This window comes from Hibiscus syriacus, unplaced genomic scaffold (assembly GCF_006381635.1).
Source record: "Hibiscus syriacus cultivar Baekdansim isolate YM2019G1 unplaced genomic scaffold, ASM638163v2 tig00110788_pilon, whole genome shotgun sequence".
In the NCBI taxonomy this organism is placed as follows: Eukaryota; Viridiplantae; Streptophyta; class Magnoliopsida; order Malvales; family Malvaceae; genus Hibiscus; species Hibiscus syriacus.
Window position 1 is genome coordinate 1473333 of NW_024062863.1, and position 23526 is coordinate 1496858.

The 23526-nt window shown below is 37.3% G+C and overlaps 4 protein-coding genes and 2 pseudogenes across 9 annotated transcripts; 3 read left to right on the forward strand and 3 right to left on the reverse strand.

Moving 5' to 3' along the window:
- Window positions 1-348: 348 nt before the first annotated feature.
- Window positions 349-3253, reverse strand: LOC120140774 (putative disease resistance protein At1g50180). The gene has a single exon (XM_039155754.1). It carries the CDS (start codon window positions 3129-3131, stop codon window positions 402-404), a length of 2730 nt encoding a protein of 909 aa, XP_039011685.1. The 5' UTR covers window positions 3132-3253; the 3' UTR covers window positions 349-401.
- A 240-nt stretch (window positions 3254-3493) lies between these two features.
- Window positions 3494-8402, forward strand: LOC120140652 (probable LRR receptor-like serine/threonine-protein kinase At3g47570). Of its 5 annotated transcripts, none has more exons than XM_039155621.1 (7): window positions 3494-3794; window positions 3867-4229; window positions 4458-4529; window positions 4676-6487; window positions 6590-7467; window positions 7551-7653; window positions 7997-8402. In XM_039155621.1, the coding sequence occupies exons 1-7, from the start codon at window positions 3521-3523 to the stop codon at window positions 8074-8076; spliced, it is 3582 nt and encodes a 1193-aa protein (XP_039011552.1). In that variant the 5' UTR covers window positions 3494-3520; the 3' UTR covers window positions 8077-8402. The 5 variants fall into 5 exon arrangements, with proteins under 5 accessions (XP_039011552.1, XP_039011549.1, XP_039011553.1 ...); XM_039155618.1 differs by having other exon boundaries at window positions 3495-3794; window positions 7739-8401; XM_039155622.1 differs by having other exon boundaries at window positions 3495-3794; window positions 6590-7458; window positions 7997-8401.
- Window positions 8403-9423: 1021 nt separating this feature from the next.
- Window positions 9424-10299, reverse strand: LOC120140805 (annotated as a pseudogene).
- Window positions 10300-13636: 3337 nt separating this feature from the next.
- Window positions 13637-14273, forward strand: LOC120140807 (annotated as a pseudogene).
- Window positions 14274-18334: 4061 nt separating this feature from the next.
- LOC120140804 (gibberellin 20-oxidase-like protein) lies at window positions 18335-19405 on the forward strand. The gene is made up of 2 exons (XM_039155789.1): window positions 18335-18715; window positions 18817-19405. Exons 1-2 carry the CDS (start codon window positions 18342-18344, stop codon window positions 19403-19405), a joined length of 963 nt encoding a protein of 320 aa, XP_039011720.1. The 5' UTR covers window positions 18335-18341.
- A 1060-nt stretch (window positions 19406-20465) lies between these two features.
- Window positions 20466-23204, reverse strand: LOC120140803. Of its 2 annotated transcripts, none has more exons than XM_039155788.1 (4): window positions 22672-23204; window positions 21406-21652; window positions 21133-21226; window positions 20466-21049 (listed from the first exon to the last, which is right to left on the reverse strand). In XM_039155788.1, exons 1-4 carry the CDS (start codon window positions 23085-23087, stop codon window positions 20763-20765), a joined length of 1044 nt encoding a protein of 347 aa, XP_039011719.1. In that variant the 5' UTR covers window positions 23088-23204; the 3' UTR covers window positions 20466-20762. The 2 variants fall into 2 exon arrangements, with proteins under 2 accessions (XP_039011719.1, XP_039011718.1); XM_039155787.1 differs by having other exon boundaries at window positions 21406-21691.
- Between the last annotated feature and the right edge of the window lie 322 nt (window positions 23205-23526).

The window sequence follows — 23526 nt, forward strand, 5'->3', positions numbered from 1 at the left end:
TTTTAGGTCAGTTAATTAAAATGAAATTCATATATGATTTTGTGTAATAATTATGAATGATTGGAGTGCAGTAACCAAAAAAAGAGAGTATAATATACAATCAACAAATGTTGGTTTTATCAATGATGTTCCGTCACAATCTAACGCCACTTCTGTGTTTCTGCTGCGTTTCGCCATGGATCTTTGCTGAATTTGCCCTGATTAAGAACTCAATGAAAGCAGTTAGGTTTTTCTGTCAGACCTAATTTGGATCATTGAAGCTTTCGAGCATGAAATTTTGATATTCATCTATTATTATGCAAAAGTGAAGCAGTATTAGCTTGATTATGCTGAAGGGGGTTACCCTTACCTTGATAAATAAACGCATGAACATTTGCCATTTGCTACAACGAAACTGCAAATTAAACAAATAGGATAGAAGGAACATGCTGGACTTTGTAAAAGTCTTCACCTCGAACCCTATCCACGAATGCTTTCGGCATCCCTTCAATATCCAACTCACGGAGAGCACTAAGTGATTCTGTTCCTTCAGGAAGCATCTTCAAGTTCCCACAGTTGATTATCCGCAAAATTCTAAGCCTTACCACTGCGCCTTTTTCAAGATTGAACCCTTCCAATGATTCCAGGGAGTGAAACTCCAGGAACTCAAGTTGGTGAAAGCCATTCACTGATATCGCCATTTCTTTTCCATCATAGGAGCGAGCTTTCAGTCTCATAATCAGTAATCGTGGCAAATTCTCAAGTATCCTCACTGAATCTTGCTTGAGATGAGTGTGCTGTAATGTCAACTGAGTCAGATTTGGTGGGAATTCATGTGAGTCAGGTAACCGACTTATTCTTCCTTCTAGACGCAACTTGACTAGTTTTTGATGATCGGAAAGTTGAGTGAGTGACGGAAAATCAGCATCTTCAGTACGCAGGTACAGGGACTGAAGTTGCTCAAGTGCTAAAATGGAGTTGAATATTTCATTAGTTTTGAAGCTGAAGTTTCCTCTGATACCCAATTTCCGCAGGCTGGTTAACTTTGCCGGGTTATTTTGCATCCATTTTTCTACATTCATTTCTGATAGAACTTGGAGATGCTGCAGTGTGTCGATTCGCAGCTGCCCTCCGAATTTATGACCGCACATATAAAGATGTCGTAACTTTATCAGCTTCCATATTACATTTGGAATTATTGTTAGATGAGCATTTTCTGCTACATCAAGTGTCTGCAGTTTTCGCAAAGAACTTATGGCGGGTGAAAGCTCCTGTAAGTTGGTCTTCTTCAACCCCATGTACTTCAAATGAGTTAGTGCTCCAATTATGCTTGAGACCTTAGTACACGGTATACCCTCCAACTCAAGGATTCTTAGCAATCTGAAGCTTTTGCCAATATAGTCTAGATCACTGCTTTCCATTTTGTAAGGATCGTTGATATAATAATTAGCCTGGCTTTGGTTCTGATCAACTCTGAAGAATAGGAGTGACCGAAGGTGGGGATTTGAGTACTTGCATTGGGGCCACTGAAAGGTTGAGTAGACAGCATGACGACGAGATTTTCCCGAAGGGTGGAGACTTTGATGCCCTTGAATCTCATAAAAGCTCTCTTCTTTGGCCTTTGAGATGGACAGGTCTCGGAGCAGATCATGAAGACGACATTGTTTAACTCGATCGTTAATGCTCCACTTGGCTACTTGAACCATGTTTCTCTCAATCAGCTCAGTCAAGTAATCCTCTGCTACGTCCTCCATCCTTTCGCCTTGCTGCGTAATCAAACCCTCTGCAATCCACAGCCTGAATAATTTGTGTGAGGGGATCAAGCGGTCCTCTGGGAATTGGCCTAGATGGAGGAAGCAAGATTTGAGGTAATATGGCAAATCATTATAACTCAAAGCTAATATTGCCGACACCCCATCTGCATCTCTTGCAAAGTGTGAGCTCATGTTGGAAAGAACCCTTTTCCATTCCCCTAGATTTCTTTTCATTGAAAGCAATCCTCCTACAATAATGATGGCAAGTGGCAATCCAGCACATTTCGCCACTATTTCTTTCCCCGTTTCCTCCAACTGCGGTGAACCATATGAGTCGTTGTTATGAATGAAGGCTTTCTTGCAGAACAATATCCAGCCATCTTCTTCACCAAGGAAACGCAAATCATAGGGAACACTTTGAGGGTCTGCTTTCAAAGCAATACCATTGTTGCGAGTTGTTAGCATCACCCTGCTTCCGTTGTTTCTGTCCGGAAAAGCCCTTGCAATTGATTTCCAGGCTTCGATACTCCATACATCGTCCAAGACTACCAAATACCGCTGCCTTCTTAGGTGTTCATAGAGAATTGCTTCAAGTTCTTCTTCATCCAAAGATTCCAATTTTCTTCTTGCTGATCCCACTTGCTTTATGATTGCCTCAAGTAAGTCTTTAGTACTGAAGTCCTGCGAAACATAAACCCAAGCTCGAGAAGGGAAACGAGCCTGGATATTACCATGATTGTAAACCTTTTTGGCCAGAGTTGTCTTTCCGATGCCCCCCATACCGACTATCGAAACCGCATGCCATTGGTCATCAGTTCGGACAAGTTGTGTCACAAGCTTAGCTATATCATCGTCGAGGCCTACAATATCCTTTTCTTCACCGCGTGGAGATGATCTTCTCAGCTTCCGAAGCCTCTCCCTTGCTGTACTGATTCCCTCCCCAATGTTTCTGATACCGTAGGTTTCACGGCTGATGGATATATTAACGATTCTTTCTTGGATGTAAAGGAGCTCATCAGCGATCTTAGAGCGATGATTCCATTCTTTAAAAAAAGAAGCATACCTTTTGAAGAACTTGTTTCTCTTGAGGGAGTCCATTTTGAGGACGAACCTGTCGATGAGATCCTCGGCATCGTAAGCAACATTTCTGATATCAGACACCCAATTGCGCACTCTCTCATCATCACCTTGCTTTGCATCTGCATCCTTTAAGAAACATCTCATCCGGACCAGTTCCTCTTGTAGACGCTCCACTTGTTTCCGAACATCCGTGTGAAAATCAATTTCTTGCAGTATGTCAGCTAGCCTCTCTGCAACAAAGGAAACGGCAGCTTCCGCCATGATAATTGGCCAGAGAAATAGTGGTTGGAAGAGGGATACAATGAAAAAACTTAGCATACAATAATTTCTTTACACTGAGAACCAGTTCTGTGATGTACCGATGCTTATTTCTTGAAGATCAAAGTCAGTAAACAACAAAGAAGTCTCCTTTTTTGGGTCCACGCGTAAAAAGAACTTTATCATTTGCATTATTTTCTTCGTAATTAATACGCTTTCATGTTATTGCTTTGCCGAAATTTCCAGTCATCAACGGTGGACGTGGGGTCAAATGGATTAACCGACAAGACCTGTGCCTTGATGAAAAACAAAGTTATCTTTTGCCTTGTAATTGTCCTCTTGGCTTTCATACTTGCTGAATTTATTTTCCTTTATTAGCTAATAAAATTTATAGGTTTTCATATTATTGAGCTTCATCTCATAGCTCTTCATTTCTGCAAGTGCCAGTCATGGGAATTTCTTCCTTTCCAACGCTGGTGTTAGCGCATTTCTTCTTCTTGTTTATAGCACATGTTCATTCGTTAGATTTTAATGAGTCATCTGCTCTTCTGGCCTTGAAAACCTACATCAGTCCTCCTGAATCTCAAAATGTATTGGCAAACAACTGGACTACCGCTACTTCAGTTTGCAACTGGACTGGTGTCATTTGTGGCGGCCAACCTCGGCGGGTAACAGCCTTGAACCTTTCTTCCATGGGTCTAAACGGCACCCTCCCACCAATTGGTAAACTATTTTCTCTTTTCTTAATGATTTAGTTCAGTTTTGTACCCTGAAAACTTGGAAACTATTCTGTAGGTACAATTCAATCAGCTTTAGGCAGCTTAACTTCATTGAAGAAGATCGACTTGAGCAACAATAAACTCTCAGGTTCCATTGGTTCTACCATTTTTAATTTGTCTTCGCTCCAAATAATTGATCTTAGCTTCAATAGGCTAGAAGGCAATCTCCCAACAGTCATTTTCAACCGTCTTCCAGACTTGAAGGAGCTTTATCTCTCATGGAATCAACTTTATGGACAGATCCCAGGCAGTTTATTCAACTGCAGACAGTTGGAAGTATTATCTCTGTCTTCTAACAATTTCATTGGAAACATACCGATAAATCTTGGGAACTTGACCACTCTCAGTCACTTGGATCTTAGCAGTAACAACTTGGAAGGTATGGCTGATGCTAGCTCTATTTGAATCGGACCATTTTAGTAAAGCTCTCAACGATGGAAACATGTTCTTTTTGTCTTAATTAACTTGTCTGGAAAGTTGATAAGCTTCGATCTTCAGGATTTCATCTACTAGGACTTTCCTTTTAGCCATAGAACTATTAGTTGTACATTTACTATTAGCAGGTTCTTAAAATTGATCATAAAAAATATGTTTTTTTTCAACGTAAGTCACATTCCAAGCAGTATTGGTAACTGCACATCGCTCAAGGCAATAAACTTCAGTGAAAACAACTTAGAAGGTATAATATAATGGTACTTATCTAGGTCAGGTTTATCTTGTGTCCCAAAACAGAGCGTCATCTTGAAATGGTTTAACTGCAACATCTGTTCTTCTACTAGTTCATCAAATGGATCCTGACACAAAAACATTGCCTGTTTATGGCAGGTGCATTACCATCAGAGATTGGTCTTTTCCTTCCAAATCTTCTTGAGCTTCAACTTCGGGGAAATGAACTTCAGGGAACCATCCCTAGTTCCATCTCTAATGCATCTAAGCTCACTCTGTTGGATTTGGCTGATAACTCATTTACAGGCCATATTCCTACAACAATCGGCTATCTGAAAAATCTCCAAAAACTTGATCTTGGCCATAATCAGTTATCAAGTGAATCCTACACTCCAGGGTCAAGCTTTATACATTCATTGACAAATAACAGGCAGTTGAGAAAGATAGTGTTATCAGGCAATCCTCTAGATACTGTGCTCCCTATGTCCATTGGAAATCTCTCCACCTCTCTTGAATATCTTGAGTTAACAGATTGCAGACTGAAGGGAAGCATTCCAACTGAAGTTGGCAGCTTAAGCAGTTTGATTTCCTTAAAGCTGGGAAACAATGCATTGACAGGTGTTATTTCATATACAATTGGACGTCTGAAAAACCTGCAAAGTTTGCAACTTCAAGGTAATAAATTACGAGGATTCATTCCTTATGATCTTTGTACGTTGAGAAATTTGTTTGAATTGTTTTTAGGTGGTAATGAGCTCTCTGGAGCCATACCAGGATGCCTAAGTAATCTCACTGCTCTAAGGAACCTCAGCTTAAGCTCTAATAGGTTGACTTCCACAATACCGTCCAGCTTGTGGAGCCTTGTGAATATACTGGCCATAAATCTCTCATCAAATTCTTTACAGGGTTCTCTCTCACCAGGAATCAGTAATTTGAAAGCTCTGATCGAAATCGACTTGTCAAATAATCATTTGTCAGGGCACATACCTTACAATATTGGGGACCTGAAAAATCTAGCTTACGTCTCTTTGGCAGTAAATAGATTACAAGGTTCCATTTCAGAACGCCTTAGTTTGTCTGTAGCCTTGGTATTCTTGGATCTCTCTCATAACAACTTGTCCGGAGCAATTCCGGAGTCTTTGGGAAATCTCCGTTACCTTATATATTTGAATGTGTCTTTTAATGAACTCGAAGGGGAGATACCCAGTGCTGGATCCTTTGCTAACTTCACAGCTCAATCATATATGATGAACAAAGCACTTTGTGGTGCAGCACGATTGCAAGTTCGGAGTTGCCGGACTAGTAAAATACCATGGAAAACTATTTTGTTTTTTGGTATGCTTCCATTGATTGCCTATGCATCAATTTATATCCTAGCACAATACAGGATGATAAAACACCGCATGGAAAAGAAAAAGGAACAACTCTTAACAACTAATAGAACGATTCTGTACCAAGAAATCGTGCTAGCAACAGATGGATTTAGGGAAAGTAACCTACTCGGAACAGGAAGTTATGGATCTGTTTACAAGGGAACAATGAAAGAAGAGAAGAATGTTGCCATAAAGGTTTTCGATTTGAATCTAGAAAGGGGATCGAGGAGTTTTCAGGTGGAATCTAAATTACTGACTGAAGTTTGTCATCCTAATCTTGTCAAACTCATGAACACTTGTTGTGATGATGATTTCAGAGCCTTGGTGTTAGAATACATGCCCAATGGTACCCTAGACAAGTGGCTTTACACTCATAATTATTTTTTGAATCTCTTGCAAAGACTTGATATAATGATAGAAGTTGCATCAGCTATGAGCTACCTTCATTCAAAACACATCATTCACTGTGATTTGAAACCTAGCAATGTCCTGCTAGATGAAGACATGGTTGCTCGTGTAAGCGATTTCAGCATTGCCAAACTTATAGATGCTGCAGTGCAAACAAGGACCATGGCCACTATTGGGTACATGGCACCAGGTACTAATGTTTGTACTTTTTTCATTTTGATTCATGTGCATAATTCCTCTGCGGTTGTTATTTTGTAAGTGAATTGTTATTGATGCAATTACTTGACTGTAGAGCACGGATCGAGTGGAATTGTATCTGAAAAAATAGATGTCTACAGCTTTGGTATTCTACTGATGGAAACATTCACTGGAAAGAAGCCCACAGATGATATATTCAACGGAGAAATGAATTTGAGGCGCTGGGTGCACGAGTCATTACCTCATGCAGTGGACACAATCATTGATGTCACTTTGCTGCAAAGTGATCAAGAAGTAGCAACTAAAACAAGATGCATAAAATTGATCCTGGAAGTTGCTTGGTTTTGTACTGCAGAGTCATTTTCTGATAGGAAGACTATGACAGAAGTCGAGTATGAGCTCCGTAAGATTAAAACACATTTTCTAATAGACACTCAATTGATTGAATGTGACGATATGGTCAGATCATGTTCTCTAAGAGACCCTGAATTGACAGAATGTGAAGAATTGGGAACCGATTCTAGGATTTCGCTTCAAGAGCTTAAGTTAGCAACCGATGGATTTAGTGAAAGAAACCTGCTTGTCTTGGGGAAATCTAGTTTTGTCTACATAGGGCGGATACAGGACATGCGCCTTGTTGCGGTAAAGATTTTTAACCTACAGAGAGGAGGGTTAGAGAAGTTTAAGGTTCATTTTCGAGCACTCTCATCTATTCGTCATCGGAATGTTGTCAAAATTCTGAAATATTGCAGTGACGTTAATTTCAAAGCCTTGGTGGTGGAGTACATGCCCAACGGGTCTCTCCAAAGCTATCTACGCTCTGGCAAGAGTACTTTGACTTTGAGCTTTCAGCAAAGGGTTGATATAATGATTAACGTGGCATCTGGTTTATGTTATCTTCATTCTATGCATGTCATTCACTGCAATTTAAACCCCATGAATGTCTTGCTAGATAAGGATATGGTAAGTAATGTATGCCCCCTATTTCCTTACATAATTGATTTGACTTGTGAATATGTGATGCTGATAAATTTTTTTGGTTCGGGACGTGATAGGTTGCTCGTATAAGTGGCTTCAGCTTTGCCAAATGCTTAGAAGAAGGGTTTGCTGCAGTTAAAACCTCTAGAATGGCGGCTGCTCCCGGATATATGACACCAGGTGATCGTGTTTCTTGTGTTATTAAATGAGTTTTAAAATAGTTTGTCAAAATATAAAGAAGAATTAATACATATCTTCTATGCAGAGTATGAATCAACCAGAACTGTTTCCGAAAAAACTGATGTATATAGCTTTGGTATTCTACTAATGGAAACGTTTACCGTTATAAGACCGGCGGAAGAAATGAACTGGAGGAGCCGGATTTGCAATTCCTTACAATCTATAGACAAAGTTGCAGAACTCAGTTTTCTGCAGACTGATCCGGAAGACTCCGTTGCCTCTGTAGCACGTATAAGCGGATGTTTACGTTTGATCCTGACATTGGTTTATTGTTGCACAAAAGAGTTACCTGATGAGAGAAGGACTATGACACAAGTTGAAACAGAGCTTGCGTGGTTAAAGAAAACAGTTGACAGAATTTGAAACAGAGCATGGGATGTTGGAGAAACAGCTTTTTGAGTATATTTATGGAAACATTTACCGCAATAAGGTCCAAGGAAAAAAATGAATTTGAGGAGGTGGTTTGAGAAAGACTGACAGAAATTGAATCAGAACTCAATGAGGGTGATACGGTTGTGACTATGGTTGATGGAAATGAGCCTTGACCATGAGAGTCATTTGCGAACCAGTTGAGTCACTTTGTCTTACTGAAATTTGCAATTAAACAAGCCCCTTCAGCCGTTGCTGGGCGCGGGATTTGTTTTTAGGGGTATAAATAGAACATAACGTTGGATGAATCGTAGGTGGATAGTTCGTATAACATTTGTTTATTAAGTTAAATTAATAAATATGAACAAAATTTTTATGCTCGTTTAATATAGACAATAGGAATAGAAGTGTCTTTGTTTTGTTTATATTCACAAACAAACTTATTTATTGATTCATTTGTAAAATCGTTTATAAGCTCGTTTATCAAATTCTCCTATTCTTTTTTCTTTTACATTTTAAATATTGATACAAATAGAGATTAAATTGAATATAAGGTGAATTTTAGGATTCAAATTGTAAAGTTTAAGGACTAGTGGTGTAATTTCATCATTCTACTTCGACGTGCAAATGGAAGGGTAAAAAGAGTGTTGGGGGCAGAACATTAAATGTCGTGAACGTGAATTGTAAAACAAATCGAACACGAACGACTTCCAAAAAATAAACGAACACAAATATCTTATTAAAAATTTTAACAAACAATGACCGAACATGAATATATTTAAAAATAAATAATTAAATACAAACACAATCTTAATCGATTAAACCCGATTCATTTACTTCCTATGTCTGTTATTGGTGATGCAACACCAATGGCAGGTTTAAAGCTACGCATGCGTACAGCGTATAGTTATTTTGGGTCATGAAGGGTCGGATCAAGAGAGCAAGGTCTGTAGCAAGATATGGAAATCAAAATCCTTTGCTCATCCGAACTGAAGCAATCAGGTTATAGAGTAACCTGCAGGTAACGCCTGATATAGTGTCCGGTGTCCCACTCATTTTCGATACTGCATTAGCAATTAATGTTAGAATTTAACCAATCAGCTAAAGGCATAGTTGATTCTTTTGTCTTGTTGACTTGTTACTAATTTCTTTCATTTTGTCTTTTGGTACAAGCAACACATCTTTATGTTTCAAAGAACAAAATTTGGTCTAAAAATCTGAATGATACATTTAAAAAAGTTAAAATTGAATGTCATGGGGAGTTCTGTTGCATTGTTTTACTTGTATACTTTGCCGCTAACAGAAGAGGAAGCATATGCCTACAATGGACAAACAAGAATCTCAAGAAGAAAAAAAAGTTAATGCTGCTGTATGTTAAATACTTTACATGTTCTTAGTACGTACAATGAACAGATAAGAAAGATGAGACATTTAATTCACCAATAACTGTTACCCAAGTGGCAAATGCCCCAATTGAAACATAGTCAACCCCATGTTTCTCTCCAGCTCTGTTCCTTTGGTCGCAATTGTCAAGCCTTTTCTTCTCTTAGGAGAAGAAGTATTGTACAGAGAAGGCGCATGCTCCCGACGCTTAGCCGTGGCTCTAACCGGCGGTGGCCCATTGTTGCCGATCCTAAGCCGGAAATTAAGCAAAGCCCTGGAGCCACACATTTCAAAAGAAGCTCGATCGTAAGCCAAAGCCGCTTCCTCCGCCGTCTCGTAAGTGCCAAGCCAAACTCGCACCATTCTTGGCCGAGTCTCTTATCTCCGCCGCGAATTTGTCCCACGGCCTTTGCCGAACTCCCCTGTAATGTCTCCCCTTGACCACCTTTTGATTCCCATTTCGAAAGCACTCTGTTCCGTTTTCACTTCGTATTCCCATGAAAGTACTTCCAAATAACATTGGAGTCGACCCTATTGTGTTCACTTGGGTAACCGGCGTCATCACCTCTTCAGGCTCGTCTTTAATGGCTGCCGGCACCGTTGAGCTTAACGGAGACCAACCGAAATTGAGAGCTTCGTGAAGGGAGTTGTAGATGAGCATGTCCTCGGAGTCATCGACTTTCAAGGGCAAATCACCCCAGTGTTCCGTCAGACAAGAGCTGAGACATGTAAAGCTCGATGTTCGAGGACATTGGTGAGAAAAGCTGAATTCACAGAGACTAATCTCTTTCATCATATGCAACTTATGTTTTGAAGCTTGGCTTTGATCAAATGTCCCTAAAGCAATGAAAAACGAAATATGAGTAGGAAGAAATTAAACTAATGAAGGGCTGGATTAAGATATATATATATATATATATATATATATATAGAGAGAGAGAGAGAGAGAGAGAGAGAGACTATTGGTAACGAGTGAAAAAAAAAAGTAAAAGGAAACTGAAAAACGCGTCAGGAAGAAGTATCACTTATTAATTGGGATTTTTTTATTAAATTAAATAATTGTTTTATATCAATATAATATTCAATTTAGATTAGTGAAATTTTTTATTGAATAGATTGAATATATAATTTTTTTAATTAAATTGAATACAACAACAATAAAATCCTATTTTCATATGCAATGGGGTAAGGGGAGGTATGGTAGTAGGCTGCCCCTAATGTCAAGTTGAGAGCAGCTTCCGTGGAAGACCTCCGTCAGTTAGAAAATTAAAAACAAAGATAAAATGCAATGTATGTACAAATAAATAAATACATAGTTGAACAGTATTCATATGCAGTCTGTAATGGGAAGTAATCCCTGCAAATACTCTATGCGTAAAAATCTCTGCATATAGAAAGAAACGTAAGACCCGACTAAAATTAAAAGAGGAAACATGAAGATAATGATACACAGAAGTCAACGATAGCAAGCTACGAGAAGGAATAAAGTCAAATGGGTTAAAACCTAAACTAATGCAACACTACTCCGCGACCCTAGTTCTAAGCCTTCATAAATTCCAATGACAAACGTATAAAAAATAGAAGTCTTGGGAATTACTACAAAGGCATTAAAAGAAAACAGAGATGATACACCCTATGGATCTGACCCTCACTACTCGGGTACCCTGGTCTTAAGTCTCTATACTTTCCTATCAGAGGTCATGTCCTCGGTAAGGGCTAAATCATTCAAATCAGATCTCAAGCAGTCTTTCCACTTCCGCCTTCGCGTCCTCTCCTTCTGGCACCGTCGACTGTAATCGACTCTACCCTCCTGACCACATTCCGACGTTTGTCGCCTAAGGACATGCCCAAACCACCGTAGTCTTCCCTCCCTCAATTTTTCGGATACAGACACCACCCCCAAGGACATCCTAATAGCAGAGTTTGGTGTCATGTCTCACAGAGTCCTATCACATGCCCATCGAAGCATTCTTATTTTTGCGGCCTCCATCCTCCTTACGTGATCCTTCTTGATTACCCAACATTCTGATCCATACAGCAGCGCTGGTCTTATTGTCATTCTATAAAATTTTCCCTTAAGTTTTAGAGGCACCTTCTTGTCACACAAAACTCCAGTAGCAGCCCTCCACTTTAGCCATCCCGCCTTTATACGGTGTGTAACGTCATCATCCACACCCCCATCTTTATGTATCATGGACCCTAGGTACTTGAAATAATCCTTTGAGGGGAGAACGTGTCCTTCTATGCATACTTCTACATCTTCATCGTTTTGGTTCCCACTGAAGTTTGAACATAAATACTATGTCTTTTCAATATTGATCCTGAAACCTTTTTCTTCCAAAGCAGTCTTCCAGGTAGCCATTCTACTATTCAGCTCAGTTTTTGTTTCAGCAACTAGGACAATGTCGTCAGCGAAAAGCATACACCATGGAACACCGTCTGGTGTCGCACAATAGATGTCGTCCATAATCAAAACGAAGATGTATGGGCTAAGAACTGACCCCTGGTGGAGTCCGATTTCCACCGGGAATGTCTCGGTGTCGTCAATTGTAGTCCTGACATATGTAGTAAATCTACAGTACATATCACGAATCGTCCGGATATAAGCAATTGGGACCCTTGGGATGAATCAGCAATAAAAGCGTTGCTTTGTATCTGGTCATTTTACATACAAATCCATGATGGAGGTGTCCAAATAGAAGTGACAAGAACCTTTACAAGAGTTAGTTGCCAGTTGAGCCCTCTGAGAAACCTAGTTGCAAAGTGTTTCTGTCTCCAGATTTGTCGCCATTGTTCACTCCCCCTTTACAATAACCTGGAAGGTCCCAGGCACAAACCTAGTACCAACTTGGAACTTGGCTTTGGTCCCCTTTCTTCTTTATTAATTACCCTTCGGATAAGACCATCCACTTTCCTCACCACAACTTGGGTTGGGTGTGCACAAATATCCTCTCTCCAAACACTGTCGACAAAACCAAAACAATAAATTTCAGGTGAGTCCAACTCTGGTAAGAAACCACGAAATAAAAGGTTATCGATTCCGAACGAATCAACTTATTTAAGTGATTAAAATAATCATTGTTGTTTTTAAAGATCACGGGTTCGAGCACTAATGGCTATAAGAGTGATTGAATGTTTATTGTCAAAAAATTGAGAGCACTTATAACATATATTACTTTATAATCACCTTTAACTTAATTAAAAAAATTTATCAATTTCAAGGGTTAGTACATAAAATAATAAATATTTTTATAATCTGATTTTATTCCTTGTGTTATGTTTTAAAAGTATAAGATAGAATTATCTTTTTTTATTTTTAATTGTATTTTTAAATATTTGAATTTATATATTTAAATATAAAATGAATATGTTCTACATAATAGATTTCATTAATTAATATCTATTTTGTTGAATGTACTGATTATAATATGATTCACCTTCACATCTAAAATACACTTAGAAGTAGATATGTTGCCAACCATCTCTAAAGTATATGGTTAAAAATTCTTAATTGACACTTCTATTTTCACTTATGTTATGAGTTCAATACTTATTAGGAACGGAAAAAAATAACTCAATATAACTCTTTAATCAACGAAAATCATCGTTGAATTCATTTGGTTAAAAGATCATATTAAAATTTTCTCTCCTTAATTTAAGGGTCATATCAAGTATAAAATAAATGTAGTGATTACATTATTTTTAAAAAATAAAACTTAAAATACTATTAAACTAATTTTTAAAATACATTAATGTTTGAATTCAAACAAATTCAAATTATATTATTAAAATCATTATCTAGTTTATTTGGTTAAAGGATCAAATTAAATATTTCTCCCCTCAATTTAAGGGTCATATTAAGTATAAAATAAGTCTAGTGAATAAATTTTTAAAAAATAAAACTTAAAATACTATTGAACTAATTTTTAAAATTATTCAAATACATTTTAAAAATTCAAACAAATTCAAATTATATTCATAAAATAAAATCTATTAAACTAAATAGATAAAAAAAAGTTTGACATCTGCTTACTATCGACAATAAATCTGAAAAAATATATAAAAATATTAAATTTAGATATTTATACGATGTCAAGTTGTGGCAAATTTGTTTTCAAATTAAATTCCTATATAAATATAGTAGCTTGCTCCCTCGCTTCCATTCAGCACAATGACCACTTTTGAAGAATCAACGACTCTCGATTTCATTCAGCACAATCTTCTGGCCGACTTCGCTTCGGCCGATGCTTTCATCGCCAGCCTTGATTTTGGCCTCTCCCACCTACAAAATTACCAGTTTCCCGAACTATATCAACTTCTCTCCCCCAAACCCGACCCGAATCACCAACTCCACGAAATATTCAGCTATGACATAAAGCCCGAGGCTGTTGACATGGATACTCCGACTTCCTTCATTTCGGAGTCAAAAATGGAGTCCAAGGTATCACTTTCTGAAGAGAGAAGGCATTACAGAGGGGTACGGAGAAGGCCGTGGGGCAAGTTTGTAGCGCAGATCCGAGACCCGGACCGGAAAGGACGTCGGGTCTGACTAGGTACTTTTGATTGTGATCTCGATGCTGCCAAGGCTTATGATCGTGCAGCATTTAAGATGAGGGGTCACAAAGCAATACTGAATTTCCCGCTAGAAGCCAGCCCGCCGGCGAGTACGGGTAGGAAAAGGGGAAAAGAGAAGAGAATTCAGTCGCCGGGAAGTGACGTCATGTCTCGGGTAAGTGGCGAGGTGGCTTTGGAGATGAAGGAAGGAGATGTTAAGCCTGCTTGATGATTAGCCGTCAGTGTTAAACTAGTGAACATGATAGATAATGTGAATAGGGATAATTAGTGGTTGAATTAATGCACCATAAAAAAATGTAAAATACTCGTTGCTTGAAAGTTAGAATTTGATTGGTGATCATTTGTCAAAAAAGAAAAAAAGAGAATTTGATTAGTGAACACCATGAGTGAAAATTCAAAAGAAAATATTAAATTACGTGTTGTATTTCTTTAATTCCCCGCCCCCTTTTAGAATGTAGGATGTACGGAAATTTGTTGGTTTGTTCTCAACGATATAATTTCGAAATGATTTGATTTTGGAATTCCTTATTTCATTATGTTAATTTATATATGTGCTAAATCTTTTAGATAATTATGTGGGAAAAAATTTATAAAAAATATATGTTTGAAATTAATCTTTTGAATAGGATGTTTGTTATAGTGGAATCCGGAGTGTCGCATGAAATACCATGCATCTTTACCCTTGAACGTGGAGTCTAGTGCATCTTCACCGTGCTACCTCTAGTTGTTTATCTCATTCAAGATTGAAAACTGGTTATAACTGTTGTTCCGAATTTAGTGGAAATGTGGACCAATGCTTTTGGCTTCACGCCGGTAGAGGATGACGAAAGAAAATTGCTAACAAAGATTAACTTGATGGTGTTTCCTGGAACTATATTGTTTTTCAAGGTATAAAGACGTACTGGGCTCTTCGTGTTCAAGAGTGAAGACAATTGGTGTTCCATAGACACATCATGGTTGCCGTGCTCTCAATGAAATTTCCAATTAGAAAGTGACAGAATTGAGGCAACAAGTTGCAGGAAATGAGGGGGGACCCCCTAATGAATGCAGTTGCCTGAGTTTTGTCCGCTTGTAACCAGTTGTAAATGATAGAGATGCATCACAACTTGCTCCAAACCAACTTGTAAACACACAAAAACTTTACTTTTTTTTTCTTTTCTGTAGCAAAAGAGATATATGTATCACTATCATAACCGTCATCCACCCTTCATTCATATGATCTCATCAATTTTAACGTCTAATAATTGATGTCTCTTTTCCAAATTCGCAAGCTACCCCAACTTTTTATATGATTCAAGCCCACATTAAGGATTTGCAATGTATTTCATTTCGGATCTAATATCGACAGACAACCACTTTCATAAAACACTATTTACTTAAAGATGAAAGGTAAAGTACATCTACCATGAAGGTCATAAATCCAAATCTCAAAATCCCTATAAAGACTAAGGTTGTATTCATAAAGAAAAGTTCAAATTATACTTTATTTAGGCTTATTATGTCTATTAGAAAGAGTAGAGAACGATCAAAAGCATCAAATTAGATGAAGCAAAACCCAATACCTTCAACACCGCTCGAGTACTATCCTCCTAAAGATTTGTTCAAAGAAGAAAAACCTATATAAAAAGAATGTTGATTGAAGGCTGAATCTTTCTTCTTAGACTTGCTCAAAATCGAAGGCGTGAAAAACCTTGATGCATTACATACCCACACAAAGAAATTCAAAAACAAAAAACTCAACTTTACAACAGCAAAAGCCGTAACTTTCAGGGTTTCATCGAGTATTAAAGCCCTAGCCATTGATAAAGAACTTTTTCTTTAACAATCTGTGTACACAAGGAAAAAGAAAGAAAGAAAGACGAAGATGATGGGAAAGTAGGAAAGAAGTTTGAGATGGAAAGACGAGGAATATTAGGAGGCAAGACACGATGAAATGAAACAAAAATACTTAAATACATAAAAGGGTAATATGATAATTATATTGTGTTAGGTCAAATTTTAGTTTTAATCTAAATTTATTTCGGTCTTGACTCTTGCTTTATCAAAACCTCTTTAAAATTTAGAGAACATTAGAAGATTCATTCATAAACTTGATAAAAAAAACTTTGTAACATAGTTTTAAGAAATATTCTAGATGATAAATATATTCATCAACGAGAATATGATACCAAATAAAATAATTTAGAGGTGACTTATTTTCCTTATTTATATAAATTGTGATAGATGAACTTTGACAAATCAAAACATTTACTCTTAAACGTAGCTCATGTTGAAAGTCAAACTAGATTGTCGGCAAAGCTTGGAAATTTATCACATTGAGAAGCCCCATCACGAAAGCAACAAGACGATTTGGCAGCTTGTAAATTAAATACTTAATTGCTAAGGAGATAAGGTGGCGATGAGATGGCAGTAAGTCAGCAAAACTAGTGGCACAAAGTTGCAAAGTAAATCACGGCAAAACAAGTGAAAATTTTCACCAAGGCAAACAAGAATTTTCGGCAAGAAAGTGGCAGCTTCAATTAGTCGATTTACTAGCATTATATATATGTGTGTGTTTAGTTTAGATTGTTAATATGTGTAAGTGAGCGAAAGTGAGAAGAAAAAATACGAGTGAAAATATTAGAGAGTTAGAGAGTGAAGCTTAGCAAAGTTTTGAAAAGCGAGGTTACATTTATAAATTAACTGAAGTTAATATTGTATTTGTATTTTGGTTCATATTAATAATAATATAAGTTATAAACCAAGAGGTCACCTATACTTCCAACAACTCATATGGCTAAAAATAAATATACCGTATGAAGGCACATGCTCCATGCTATGAAAAGCATGGAATTCCGACACAAATGAGCACATGATGATAGTAAGCACCTAGTTGACACCAACACAATAACCGGTAAAAAAGCATGAAAGTATTAGTATAACGAATACTTATGACATTTATCATAAGTTTGGTATTATAATTTCCAAACTTGTCACTAAACCTCTTAATTTTTTTTGAAAATTTCAGTTAAACCCTTTTTGTTGGAAAATTCTCTTTAACCATATAAACTAGGCCTCCAAAAATCCATCGCAATACATACCATTCCTCAAAACTTAGAGTTGACTTGAGACTTCATGGGGGTTCTGAAGCACAATTATTGTGAAAATTCCGATATCACGTAAGACCTTTCGTGCCCCTGCCTTTTGAAGGAGACCAGAATGGTGCATTTAATACGGTCCTCCAGGTAAACTGCAGGGAGGGGGAAATGGAAAACGGAAATCTAAGCATTTAAGGCATCTCCATTAGCTTCCCTAACACCTGACATCCAAAGCCTCCTCAATCTTGGGCAGCAATACGCAAGTGCTTCGATTGCGTCGCTGCTGATTCGCTTACAAGGATCTTGGCCGAGATGGATGCTCTCAAGCATCTCATGTCTCGCTGCTATCAACATCAGTAATGTCACGACAAAGATCACCACTTATTTCTCCAAGTTCCCTTGCTTGAAGACCATCTATTGCACCTGCTGAGCCTGCTGCATGAAATTATGTCTGAAGATTCTTGCATCGTGAGACCGAGACTGCAGCTGCAGTGTCAAATTTGTAAGAACCAAGGTCCAATGACCCCCCATAAACTGACTACTATTAATTGGAAAATACCAAGGCTTTATTGGGGTGATAATGAGTTCTAAATCCATTAAGACTTGGAATCTTTAAAAAAGTCTTAATGTACAATTGGACCCTTAAAGCATACTTAAAAAACAGAAACTTTTCAAGGTACAGATGAGCAGCACACTGCCATCATTCCTGCCCGCTGCCGCCTACAGAATATGCTTGCTTACTTTCAAAGCCGACCCCGTTTGTGTTTTTTAATGACCTTATGCTCGTTTAAAAACATCCCTAATTGTTCGTCTTTAAAGTAACAGCCAAGCTGTTTTTTGTTGACTTTCACATTAACCATCAGTCAACTCCTTATTTGGCCTACGGGATTCTTCTTGACAACTGTGCAGTTTGTCCCATTCCTGGTTGACCTTAACATTCAAACAAAACTACGTCCTATATACGAGGCTTTTTATAACTTTTATTATAATTAACCCCCACTTATTTTGTTATTCATTTTGTCTTTAGATTTCTGAGCAAGTATTTGTGTTGATCTGAATAATTGTAAATTAGAACAGTGCATTGTTCTCAAGAGTTTTGTTGTATAAGGTCTTATATTCGTTGTATTCTAAATACATCTGCCATGTGCATTTGAATGTGTCTATATGTATGTATAGCTAGCTATATATATAAGACCTCAAACCCTGTGAAAGTGACCCATTGTCATGTGCAGAGATAAAACAATGCCGGAACCCCACACTTTTGTCGAGCTTCCGGTATTTGACGTCTCCCGGCCGTTGAGTCCGTCATCTCTCTCATCGCTCTCTCTAGCCTGCACTCAATGGGGCTTCTTCCGCATAACCAATCACGGCGTCCCCAAACATCTTTTCACAAACCTCTATTCCCTCTCGAATCGAATCTTCAGTCTCCCGAATGACTCGAAACTTAAGCTCGGTCCGACTTCATCCTTGAGAAGCTACACCCCTCATTTCATCGCTTCCCCATTCTACGAGAGCCTTCTAGTGTCCGGACCGGACTTCTTTGCATCTGCACAAAGTTCAGTCGATGTTCTTTTCGACCACCCGAATTCCGAGTTCAGGTAAAAAAATACTACATAACCAAATCTGCAGTGATAGTTTTTATGGATACAATATATGTGCTTTTCGTTTAGACGTTTACCAATGCCCTTGTTTTTGCTAGTGAGGTATTGGATGAATATGGGAAGATAATGAAGAAGCTATCGAAGGAGATAGTGAAAGCTTTGTTGCTAAGCTTGGCGGAAGATTTGGAGAAGAAATTTGACGAGTTCGAATTCGGAAACTGCCATGGTTATTTGCGAATAGGCAACTACAGTTCTCCCGAAGATGAAGTTGAAGGGCTCGGCATCCATACCGACATGAGCTGTTTAACGATCGTTCATCAACACGAAATTGGAGGGCTTCAAGTGAGATCGAAGGAAGGGAAGTGGATGGACATAAGCCCTTGTGAAGACACACTTGTTGTCAACATTGGGGACTTGATGCATGCATGGAGCAATGGGAAATTAAGGTCGTCTGAACATAGAGTTGTCTTGAAGAGAAACGTTAATCGGTTCTCTTTGGCTTTCTTTTGGTGTTTTGAAGATGAAAAAGTAATATTTGCACCTGATGAAGTTGTCGGGGACAATGATTTGAGGATGTACAAGCCATTTGTTTGTGCTGATTATTTGAAGTTCAGACTAATCGGTGAAGAGGGCAAGTTTGAGAGGGTTGGATTTACTGTAAAAGACTTTGCAGGAAACAATATTTGACTTTGATTTACATATGGGATGGGACGGAATACATACCAATTTGCTTTTGTTTTGTTCTTCTTTTTAAATTTTTCATTTAAATTTTACCATTCACAAAACCCAAATACACATCTTTAAAAAATAACATTGTAAAGAAAAAAAATTATATTTTTACTTTTTTGGTTCTTGAAATTCTCTTTTTAATAATGTAAATGTATAATGCAGACTCGAAAAGTAAGCTTCCAAGTTGTCAATCGTCAAGTTGTTATTTGTTTTTAAATAATATAAGATAAATTATAAATTTTATAATTTATAATTTAATTTCCATCATATCTTATTTTAATCATTAAATATTTTAAAATTTTAAATTAATCAATAAATTTTCAGATTGTTCTATCTTTTATCATTTGAACACTAAGTCATAAATATTAAAATAATGTGATCAATTTTATACGACATAAATTACATTTTGTAGACATATAAGCCACAGGTTGATCACATCATTTTTTTATACTTTTTTCGTCGTAAAGATAAAACACAAATTTTATTGTTATGTTACGTCCATGTTAGAATCGTCATTTTTCAAGTCTTCTTTAATCACATAAGATACTAATAAATTTACCTTATTGTTCATTGTCACTTTTTCAATTTAGGTTTTTCCCCCAAAATATCTTTAAAACCCATCAAATTCAACCCAAAATCTAGAGAAACGGCTATGATCTACAATCTTCACTGTTTTATTAACATAAAATCAAGATATATAACTCATTTCCTTTTTCTCCATATCTCTATTGTCGGAATATGTAAGAAAAAAGCTAATGAAATCTCAAATGAGGTTTTTCACAAAATAATAAGAAAGTTTTGAAGAACCTTCAGTATTTTTATAAAACAAATACTCAATCATAACACTGTTAATTATTTAACAATAGAATAATAAAAAGAAATAATTTGAAAGTTCAATGGTCAAATTAAAATTCTTTAGAATTTAATGATCAAAATAAAAATTAATTAAATTTGAAGGATGAAATTTATAATTTATCTTTGTATATATATATATATATATCACTAAGGTCAACACCAGAAAAAGAAACTGAAAAAAGTAGTCTAATTAACATGTAAAGCTAGGCCACAGCACAAAACCTACTCAATCATTCATCACGGCCCAAATAATCAAATGCTAAATAATAGAGATCACTGCGTTTGACAGCTACCTAAATGGTGCACGTTTGTAGGCTTAAAATTTCAAAGCCCCCACAGAGGTCAAATTACACCTCGATTCTCCTGTCACCTATGCCCCCACTCTGTGATGCTGACAGGGTAGCACATTAAACTTTGTTTCCATTTGAACCGCAAAGTTTCAACAATCGTAACCGTAAACTCAGGTGGTTTGAGCTCGAGTCACGACCACAATCAACAGGACTATAACAGATAACACTATTGAGATTCTCAACCTTTCATCAAACAGGTCTGCTGTTTTTGTTGTCCAGTCGTCGGGAGGAACCTGAAACAACTCATTGACGAGCTTTGTTATTTTATCGAACAACTCCAGCATCTTCGCTTTAGTGTTGTCGAAAATCCACTTCACCGTGCTTGTTGTCTCGCTCGATTTATCGAAGTTCTCGTCCGAACTCCCATCGAAGCTCATTGAACTACTGTCTTCAGGTGCTATAATCATCAAAAGTTGGTGTAAATTACATAAATATGACCAACATAAATCATTCTAGAAGTATAAAGTTGGACAGATCAACCTGCATAATATGAACGTCGGAGCTCCCTCACCATCTCATTGTTCAAAACAGCATTCCAAACAGCTTCATCAGAAGAAAATGAAGTTACCATTTCCTGCCGAAACACATAAACACCGATTATCTAGGTTGATTTCGTTCATAATTGATATTAATACTAATTTAGCAGAAATATCTATCGATATGCACATGCATAGTGTAAAAGTATTGCCATATGTAAGGCAACACAACATGCTGGTCATGCACAGGAATCAAAGAGTTAACGAAAGAAGAGACCTGAACCGTTGGATCTGTCTGCAGTAAATGGAAAGCATCGAAAATGTCGTTTGTTACGCAAGGATGAAATGCTCGTGCATCATAAAGTTGCATTGAAGGCTCTATCCAGTCTAACTCAGACCCAGCAGAACGAACCCTGTGCATCGAGCTAGCATCTGGGCTTGGAAATTGATCACCTATTTCCTTGTCAGCATTATAAGATAACTTATCCCTGATAAGTTCTCTTGACGAGCTTACACCAGCAACCCTATAATTAGGACATTTAACAAGACGATCGAAGTTGTGTCTGTACGACAACATATTTTTATTTTTATTTTCAAAGTCAAGTGATAGTAGATAGAGATAGAGAGTATATACATCTGTTCTCAAGTTGCCAAAAAGGTATAATTTTACCTACTTTTCCCATGTTTTGACAACTTAATCTAAAACTACCGTAGAAACATTGGTTTTTTAGATGAATACAAATCAAGACTTATATTAGGGAAATAAGTTAAAAGAGATAAACTGACACAAAAGTATCCTTATATGATTACAACAATATCGTCATGTATTGGTTCGAATTTGAAGATTATTTTTTGATATCAGAAGTCGACAATCACGACTCGAATAAAATCAACGAAGAATGACCATGACCTTCAATGTTAAAAGATAACTCCCAAACTCGAACAAAAGAGAAAAAAAAATTAATTTCCCTCTATATTATCATAAAAAACGTCAAATTACTCGGATACCGATTTTTACAAGTGTTTAAATATAGCCTTTATATTTTAACAAAAGTCTATGGACGCTATTATTGTCACCGATTCGATTCGTGTCTACAGTGTGTATCTTTTTAGTATTGTCCCTTTCGGCTTTAATTTCTCGATTGGTCCTATTTTTTTCCTTCGATTTTGTTCCCTTTGCCACCAAGGAGTGGTTTTTTGGTACGAATTTAGATTTTTTTAAACAAATAAAGACAACTTTACCCTATACTATTCTTTCAATTTTTCTAATAGATTATTTCGTTTCCAAAACATTCATTTTCCAATCACTTCTTTTAAACTTTTTCTTGTAAATAGAACATGCAGGTTTCGAGTTGCTTTTATGTTTCCATTGCATCACTATCAAATGCCGCCAACATAATAATCATCACAGTGGAAACAGAGAAGAAGAAAAAAATGGACAATTTCATCATTCTAGTACATACAGAAATGGGTAAATCAAACAATGTTATAGTTCATTTCAATTCAGAAGTTAATCCGCCAGTAAATGAATAAATAAACTGACCTTTGAAGAGCAGAGACAGCATTTTGTACTTCAGCAACAGAAGGGACAGGTCCTAAAACAAAATCACGCGGCTGCTGATTATCCCCCTCATGGCGAGGCACCCACTCAAAGTCATCAAAACAAGGAGGACCCGAGAAGGCAGGCGACGGCGACCCAGAATTGGCAGTGATGGGGACACCACTGTTACTGTTATAAGAACCCAAAGAAGAACTCCCAGAAGAAGAAGAAACATAAAGATAACCATTGGTATTGCTATTATTGTGCCTGCGGGTTGCAGAACTTGTAGAAGAAGAAAGGGGTTCTTGTAAAGTTGCAGTAGGGTTCTTGTAAACTGCTGCCCTTCCAGCGATTGCTCTCAACATGTTGGTTCCTCCCGCACCCCATCTCATGCCTTTGCCGCCTCCACCAAACATCATATAAATCTAGTGGAATTTTCACAGACTGCAAAGTCTATGGGCTGGTTGATGGTTACGAGATAGTTTTCTTTCGAGTTTTTGGAGTTTGGACTTCGGATAGAATACGATTGGATTCTATTTTTTTAGAGAAATTTATAGGATATGATTTAATTGGACAGGAAGTGCTATTTATATTTATATACACTTCTCATCTTTCTTCTATGAAATTGGAGTAGACTTATTCTCACACGGGTAGGCCCGGCTGTACCCAAGTCATATTTGAATGGGTGACCCGACTAGGGCTGTAAATGAGACAAGATAGATCGTGAGTTACTCGAGATCGACTCGATTAAGGCTCGATAAATACTCGAATTGAATGGACTCGAGCTCGAGCTCGACTCAAGTTCTTAACGAGCCTAAACGAGCTACTCGATATTCGACTCGAAAAGCTCGTGAGCAG